Source organism: Rhopilema esculentum, chromosome 2 (genome assembly GCF_057945365.1).
Source record: "Rhopilema esculentum isolate cy_ngs chromosome 2, ASM5794536v1, whole genome shotgun sequence".
Taxonomy (NCBI): Eukaryota; Metazoa; Cnidaria; class Scyphozoa; order Rhizostomeae; family Rhizostomatidae; genus Rhopilema; species Rhopilema esculentum.
In genome coordinates, this window is record NC_142816.1 from 4,929,225 (window position 1) to 4,938,208 (window position 8,984).

Here is an 8,984-nt window from a genome sequence, read left to right on the forward strand (position 1 = left end):
TCTGAAGAGGAAATATTGTTGAAGTGTTTTTAAAGTTGAGTAAAGTTGAAAGTAAAGATACCTTCGAGTGTAAATTCACCATCCCCTCCCTTTTCCCCTCTCCCTCCTCCGGTTGAATTTCGAAGTCTTAATTCCTAACAGTAACCTTAATACGGCAACATTTATTTTCAAGCACCGCGGAGCGTTGAGAAAAGTGGGGGGTCTAAAAAAAGTGGGGGGGGCTAAAACAGTATAAAAGAGGCTTTACTGGTAGTTTATTGCTTAGTACTTGTCATTTTTGCAAAAAGTGGGGGGCTAAAGCCCATCCCCCCCTTGCTCCGCGGTGCCTGATTTTATAGCATGAATACTTATAATAATACTAAAAGGTCGTCAGAAAGCCCTGTTACGTTCTACCACTGAAACCAAATCAAACCCGAAGAAGATGGAACTTCTCAACATTAGGCCCTGAATTTAATGATTTGTCTTTATTCCAGCCCAGTTACAGTCATAAATGTTTTGTCAATGCTTAACTGGTGTTGTATAGAGAATATGTGCAGAAAATAATTTATAAAACTAACTTACCAAGCTCTTCTTGGAGGATTCCTTGTTCATTGGAACTACACTGTAAATATAAAAATGCGGAATTGTAAGGTACGTGAACAATGCACCATAAAGGCAATGTTTCTACAGGTCCTGGCATGAAAATTTCTGTGCTCCGAACATGCCTCTACAGCACCAAATAGTTGCATAATTCATTGAATGACAAAATAGAATTAGAATTCATAAAATTTGGAGACATGTCTCTTGGCATTATAACTGCATCATTTTTGACAGGGTGCAACTTTTTTAATTGAAAGGAAAGGAAGGTTTGGCGATGTCGAACTGCATTGTTGCAATGAAAAAGATTTTCCCTTTGAGATTTACAACCAACTTCGACCGATTGTGAATGAAATCATCAGCAATAAGTGTTATATTGCCGGGGGTTCACCCATTGCACAGGATACTTTTTCCAGGACTGGTCAGAATTGTCATGAAAATAAAAGAGTTGTCCACTTGATAGAGCTATTCTCTTAAAGCACAAATGTGGAAAATCACAGAGGTTAACGTTCCATATCAATACAAAGTATGCATTATCAGTAAAATTATGTTGATGCAAACCATAAGTTTCCCGAATCTTATTCCAGGACAAGTATCATGCTTTCAGGATCTTATTACAGAGCAGTGTCAGCAATTTTTTTCTGGTAGGCACAATCTCCGTCATTTTTATCGGATGTAAACCCCCGTGGGTTGGATTGGAAATTTGTAGGGCGCTCCTTCTCAGACTTTTTAAAGAATTCAGACTTTTCAAAAGTTTTAAAGAATTTCTCCGTTGGGGTAAGTTTTAGTATATCTCTCCCATTCAACTTCTATGGCATCAGAGGCCTTTTAACCACGCGGGGACTTAAGGGCTGTAGGAGCAAATCTCCTAAGCACTGCACAATTCATACTGCGTTTTAAAGAATATACTGCAAGCACTAGAAAAGTCCGAGGTTACCCTGGATGCAAGAGCCATAAACTTTCGAGCGCGTTAATAGAAATAGATGCCCCCCCCCCCCATTCACCCACTCCACTCCCTTCTTTTATTTCCGCGTTCTTTTATGTGACGCTGGTACCAAAGGTAGTCCGAGTTTTTTTAAAATATCTATGCTAAAGAGAAGGGACTCAATCGGGGGGAGGCTCGTTCAAGAGGGTACAAACTACATTTTTGAACACAACAAAGTACAGTTGGGGATCTGGAGGCAATTTTCATCGCCTTCTCTCACCAAAACTACATCTCATTCTTCAAAAGGGGCGCACAATTTCCAAAAGAGAGGCGCCAGACTTTCTTCAACTCGTTTAGGGTGGGGCAACTGCCCCTAGTTGCCCCCCTCCCTTAAGTCCGCCACTGGTCACGAAAAATCTCTGTTTAGAAGGTGTTAAACTGGTAAAAGTAGGAGACTGGAGAGGCTTCACGTCCTTAAGAGCAATTAAAGGCGACGAATAAGGAAATTCCAATCAAGATGATAAAAGTGGCAGGTTAGTAATTGGTGAAAATTCGGAAAGCATTCCATGGCACTGCAAAATGGACTTCCGTGTAAGTTAAGTAAGGTTTCAGAAAAACATTCTAGATTCCAAGTAAAAATGTATTTTTGTCTACCTTGTAACGTTAGAATATTTGAATAGACAACGATTCGCTGGAAAGAGAATTGAAATTCAACGGTTGTTATAAAAAAATTATTACCAGATTGGTTCTTCGTGTTATAAGTCAACTATTTCCGACAGGCTCTAATAATTAAGTCTTAATAAAAATTAATTGTAACAAAAGAGGGAGGTTTGACCAATGTTGTTGGGTTGATTCAGATTACCTTTATAGAAAGGAAAGGCAAACTTGTACTGTTGCAATTTCTCACTGTCTTAAAGTAAAATGAGATTCATAGACATAACTTTTTTGGCCCATAAAGGCTGGTATTCAAAGGCTTTAAAATCTAAATCTTTTTTAATAGACAGAAATTTTTTGGAAAATTGTTATAAAAAATTCTGTTTTGTGAATGCCAAGCAATTCAGATTTTTTTAATACATATTGGATAAACCTCACATATATTTATATGTTTTGGCAAGAAAAACTGTCTGTTTTCATTTTTGTTAAAATTAAAAAAATTATGAACTAGAAATCTTTAAGATTTTGAGGATTAAGATTAAATTCATTGATATCTTTTGATAATACACAAATGACAGCCATTTTCAGGCTTTATATTTCATAGCAAAATTACGTCGCAACGAATTTTCTGAATCTTAATAAACTAATAAATAGAATTTCAATGCTAACAATTTTTCAATTATTTATTAATAAGCAGCAACAGCAGCAAAATTATTCCCAAACAAAAGTGAAACATTTACAATCATTGAACATGAGTTTCACAATGAAAACTAGGGAATGTAATCTTAATGCAGGTAGAATTATCAATGATATTTTGCAGTCTTAATGCAGGTAGGCTCCGTGAAATGTCATTGCCAGTTTACAAGGAACCACTGCGCGGGCTACTTCAGTAAAGGTTTTACCATCCAGAAATAAAAGAAAAGATGGCTTCCCTAGGACACCAACAACAGCACTGAGTACAATCCCATCATCCTCCTCTTTAGCATCCGGGGCCGGTACAAAAACTGGCTCGGACGGATATGAGTCCTCCTCAATCCAGCTCACTACTTCTTTCGTATCGACGTTGACTTTTGCGATGTTTTCAAGGAAGTAATTCTTATCACGAAAAACAGTGCCGTATGTAAACTTGTACTTCTTAGCATTGTATGAGTAGTTGATGCGTGGCATTTCAAATCCCTCGCAAATAACTTCAAATTGCTCTCCGTTCGCAAGTTTAGGCAGGGTTTCTGGCTCTTTTGTTACCTGTCCGGTTGATGGGATAGGTAACCGGTACCTACGAAGTATTGGAATCGTGTAGTCAACTCCCTTTAAGCCATTTCGCAGCTTGCGTAAATAGAATGCCTCGATTACAGAAGCATCCGGATAACCGCATACATCAACAACAACCTGACCGGACTCTTCATAAGCATTTGCATGATGAAAAGTGAAAATTTGATTCAGCAGGAAGGTCTTTTCCACTTTCCCTGTATGGCGGTTGATCAGATTCATCCTTGTCTTTAACTCTGGTTTCCATTTGAGCACATCCAAAAAAGAATTCTCCAAGAAGTTCATGGTGATCATTTTCCACAATGACTTTATTACAAGTGGATTTTCAATTACGATGAAGAAATTTTCACTCATACCAAAGCTGTGGAAATAAGCAGGACTAGATAAGCTAGAAGGAACTGTAGCTATGATTGTTGCACCAGAAAAGGGGTCTGTGGCATTTGCATTAGGTGGGATTCTGAATATCTCATATCGGGACCTCAGCCAGTTTATCGATACATTGTACACATACCCTGCTTCGTCGTAATGAGGATGCGCCAAAAGAGATCTGGGACCTAGTAAAAGAATACAGTTTTGAGTGGAGTGTTCTTTGCAATAGTAAAAAATTGTGAGAGCTGTTGGCGTGCAGAATGATTTTTCAGCTTAGGATGAGGGGAGACTTTGGAAAAGAATTTTGACAGATATGTTTTTATCAAGATTTCAAAAAGTTGTGATCATCGAAACACGGCTTCAAACTTTGATATCTTGATAGATTCTTTGCAAAAGTTTTCGAAAAGCATTATTTTACACTCCTTTACGGATTATTATACGCAATAAAAAAACGCAGATCTTAGAAAGGGCAACTGCCTTTTGTTTGTTTGTTATTTTGCTTCCAGTACTGAAGTTTCACAATTTCCGATTGACCAGTACTCGCTTCTTAAAGCGAGTTTCTTATAAAATAGTATTAGGTTACTTACCATTCAAAGTAGATTTTAAGTCATGCTCCTCCAGAGTTCCAAGGTTACTTGGATCAACGTGATAAATATATGGGGTCTCTGTTGAAGCAAATATCTCTTCTTTGATCTTAACCATATTGACATTGCAATTGTCGCTCATGGCTGGTGGCAAGAAGTAGAGAAAGAACCTTTGGAAGATATTTTTGCATGGATCAGGGGGTGCCCATGTAGCAAAACCGGGGGTCGCCACACGCCCATACTTCTTGGATTTGTCATAGGAGTGGCTATGCAGAAATTCACTTGAATATTTGACTGTTCCTTTGCTGACATCAAATTTATGCATTAATGCTTCTCCATCGAACAAATGATTATAACTGCTTTTTCCCCATTCAAATTTTCCTGTGAAAGAAAGAAAATCAATTTAATGGATTATAAGCTTTGTTTACATTTTTATTCACGTCTCCAAATAGGTTAAAACTTTCCATGTATCAAGGTTATACTAACGTCAATTAATGACATTTAATTTGGAAACTGGTATTCTCAGAACATATTCGAACAGCCTTAGGCAACAAATTGGTTAAATTTCTTAAAAAAGCGCAAGTCTTTATGCACAAGCTGTTATTCCATTTCAATTATGGTCTTATTATTCCATTTCAACTCCAATCTCTGAATTAGTGAAAAATTCCCGTTTGTAAAATGAACGTTTACGTGGATAGAATAATCAAACTTTAAAGAAATGAAAATTTCTGCGAACTGCTATACTTTCCTTTCCATGTCCATCTTATAACATGCCAAGGCTAAACTTTAAATTTGAACGGCTAACATAAACAACGACGGTTCTCCGCGAACTCTAATAGTTATAACAATCCAATGAAATATATAACGAGGCACAGCGCAGTCTCTCTCAAGCACTGCCTGTCCTAAATGCAAACTGGACCGCAAGAGCTTTCGCAAGCCTCTTTGGCGAAACGCTTAGCTTCATTCAACTGTTTAGCCTTAGATGGCTGTACTCTCTGAATCTCTCTCTGAATCTCTCTCTGAATCTCTCTGAATTTAACAAACTACGTATATTTATATGTAGAAGGAAAATACCAGAAAAAACATTACTAAGCATAAAATGTTACTAAAAATAAACTACTAGATGATTCTGAAAGCAGAGGAATACACAATTTGATGTAATCCTAATGAGGTGTAATCCTGCAACAATCGAGCTCTTAAGTGATGACGTCATAAAAGAACAATTTTTAGAATTTTTGAATTTGGATCCCATAGCTTGGAAGAACATCATGAAATACCTCTAGATGTGCAAAATCAGTCAAATGTGTTCCTAATTGGCTGAGACACGGCCACTTGTGTATTGGCCCTTTCACCATCAAACCTCTGTATTTTGGTCTTTGTTCATTTCATTTCATTTCATTTCATTTTATTTCATTTCAATTCATTTCATTTCATTTCATTTCATTTCACTTCATTTCATTCATTGATTATCAATCCCAAATACAATTCATACACAAAACCCTACAACTAAGATACATTACAACACTAAGAACTAAAAACTGTTCATAACTTTTTGAACAGAGCCAAAATAACAGTGATTCGTTAACAAACTTCAACCCTTTCATTGGGCATAACTCACCCGATTTTAGACATACTTGACCAATTTTGAAGTATTTCATAGTGACCTTTTATGTCATGTGTTTAAAATTAAAAAATTCTAAATATAAGTTTTTGATGACGTCACACTTTAGAACTCTATAGACAGGGAAATTTTGAGAGCAATCTAGCAAACAGGGTAACAAGGATTCTTTTGATATGTGATCCAGGTGGGTCTTTGACTCAGAATCTGTCAGGGGCCCTAAAATTAGGGGGCTGTTGGTAACGTTAACAATCATTTCATTGTTCCCGGTCATCGAAAAATTTTTCCCATCTAATCTTAAAACCAATAGTAACCTTCGAAAGAACATTAAAAATTGAAAACAATTATAAAAAATCTATGTTGTTAAATAAATCTGTCAAAAAATATGACCTCTAAAAAATATCGCGAAAATGACGTCATCAAACGAGTACAAAATCTTTACAATGTCGTTTCTCGCTTATTTCTCATTGTTTTGATAAGTGCTAAATCTCAAAATGGCTCAGGTTCGATAGGAAAGTTCATATTTGTCGCATCTTTCCACGCCATCACCATTCCCCCCACACCCCCCCCCGGTATTTTCGCCCCTGACCGCATGCCCTGACTCTTTGTTGATCAGTATCTGGTCAAGTGACTTGGCTTGCAGAACAAGAGTACAAGAAGCAAGCTGAGATCAGTTGCTTCCCTTTCAAAGCTCCATCTTCAACGCTGTAAGTAAAAAATTGGAGCAATCTCTAATTAGCATGATAGATTATTCGTTGATACAACCTTCGATCCTATTTTTTGCAAAATTTTACATTTAAAGAGGGAAAAACAATTGTTTTATATCAGGGAATGCGGTCAGAATTCCGCATTCCCGGAAATGAGAAGTGCTGTAAACATAGACAGAGAAATGGCTGCGAAAAACTAACAAATTGCCTAATCTCTATTTTTTTCTTCGGATTTCTACATTTCAATGGCTAAAGATCGATTTTCCGAGATGGGCCATCGCGAATTATTTTTAGATTGCACGTGATTCGTGACGTCCTAAATAAAAAATAATTTAACAAGAAAGCTAATATCCCTTGTAATAAAAGTCTTATGACAATAATAATTACATATTCGGGATAGCTCTAAGAAGGAGCTTTAATTTGATGCATAACAAATTCTATTTTGCTGATATCAGCAAATTGACTGATGACGTCATCAAACCAAAATAGGCCTTTTACCACCACTGTTTCGGAGAATTCTCATTCTTGGGCTGTTACTAGTCCTTTCTTAAGATATTCTATCACTCTCTGATAGAGAAACACGTCAATTGAGTAGGTATACCAGTAATTTTTTTGCATATCTCATTGATTGACGTTTCTTTGATGACGTCATGTACATAAATTTCTCAAAACGGTAATAATAGCATTTCGGTAGGAGGACATTTCCTGTCATTTAGGTTGTGGCTATTACGAGACAAAAGAAATTGTAAGAATACTGAAAACACGACCTTGATTAAAGGCATTGGTTCATGATAAAATGGATTGGGTATACCCTAAATGCCAAAATCCGCTGAGTCATGATTTTCATGACTGCGATGCTATTGGTTGACCTGAAAGTGGTCACATGAACTCACCTCGTACTGATTGACAAAACAATTTCTATCAATAGCAAGTTGTCAACAATGGATGCAAATATCACATGAAACACCAGCGATCACACTGAATCCAAATGACCCCCTATAGAGAAGGCCTATTTACCATGACTCAATGCCTTTAATGACGCAAGTAAACCGTGGGAGAGGCGTTTGCGCGGCAAACTCCCTGCTTTCCGCGACAATTATTCAACATGTTGAATATCCTGCGCCGGTGGCACGCGTGACGAAAGTCTCACAACGGGACTCCGCACACTTGAGGAAACAGCTTATGCCAACAGTCACGAACTCTTTTAGAGCAGTTAGAACAAAGTCTTTTCGGTAAAACAAGATGGATAAACGTAGAAATGAAAATGATAATGTCAATAATAATACCTTTTTAACGCTATTTTCAATGTCAGCCGCTCCAATGCATACATATTGTAACAAGGAACATTGACTTCAGAAATAAAGGGTGTTTTTAGCTGGGCTAGTCACATTTTTTTCTTGGTTTGGCGAAACCATCCTTCATTCCTTGGCGTCCTAGTGTCTCAGGCTGGCGCAAATCTGTGGCGAACTTTTCACCGACCGAATGCTCTATGACTGATTTAAAAATAACAGAAATTTTACTTTGCGCGTTGTACTTAGGACGGATGGAAGCAATAAAAGGCTACTCACCCGGCCCTACTCTGATAAGTGTGCCTTCAAACCAGTCGGGAATCTTTCCAGTAATCTTGGCTAAAACAGGCGTTGGATGTTCTTCAGAGGAGCTGTAGAGCTCTTTTCCAATTTTAACAAAGTCATCAAGTCCAGTTTTTTTACTGCTGCTTGCCATCCTGATATATGAGCAACAAATGCACTATTCTTGCGACTGTTTGGTTTCTTCAAGAAAAATGTGCCTTTGCACACGGCAGTCGCCACAAAGACAACTGGATGCAGTGCTGCCACGCACAATATAACATTTCCACCTACCACCTTACAAATTTATACCTACGCACAACCTACGCAGCAACTAAATTTTCTACCCACAATTCCCTACAAATTTTGAAAAAACCTACTTTCTTCCTACGGAAGGCCTTTGGCGGTGTCTATTTTATTTTCTAATGCTGTTGCTGGATGCTTGCGATTGGGACACTGCATGATAAGAAAAACAAATAGACCATCCATTTTATATTTTTATATTTGAATCCTATCGTTCTATAGCTGTATTGCAAATCGTTTAGGTGGGGCAATCCAGCGAAAAATCCATGGTAGATGGAGGCTGCTCTTTCATTTTCTGGTCACAAAAATTCTTTAGAATAGAGAAACAATACTTTTAGAACAAATTTTTGCATTTCCACATAATTTACCACCTTTTCTAATTGTGGTTTCCCTGGCCTAGAGCCCATCTGCACT

The 8,984-nt window shown here is 37.4% G+C and overlaps 1 protein-coding gene and 1 long non-coding RNA gene across 3 annotated transcripts in view; both read right to left on the bottom strand.

Moving 5' to 3' along the window:
- Nucleotides 1–2,747, bottom strand: part of LOC148960576 (uncharacterized) — a 31,038-nt gene extending 28,291 nt beyond the window's left edge. For both annotated transcript variants that reach the window (XR_016143883.1, XR_016143882.1), the window contains exon 1: nt 562–2,747. This is a non-coding gene — a long non-coding RNA (uncharacterized LOC148960576). The remainder of the gene's footprint in view (nt 1–561) is intronic.
- Nucleotides 2,748–2,890: 143 nt separating this feature from the next.
- On the bottom strand, nt 2,891–8,984 carry LOC135695459 (carotenoid-cleaving dioxygenase, mitochondrial-like). Its single transcript, XM_065214548.2, has 3 exons — nt 8,268–8,984; nt 4,378–4,755; nt 2,891–3,975 (listed from the first exon to the last, which is right to left on the bottom strand). The coding sequence occupies exons 1-3, from the start codon at nt 8,422–8,424 to the stop codon at nt 2,978–2,980; spliced, it is 1,533 nt and encodes a 510-aa protein (XP_065070620.1). The 5' UTR covers nt 8,425–8,984; the 3' UTR covers nt 2,891–2,977.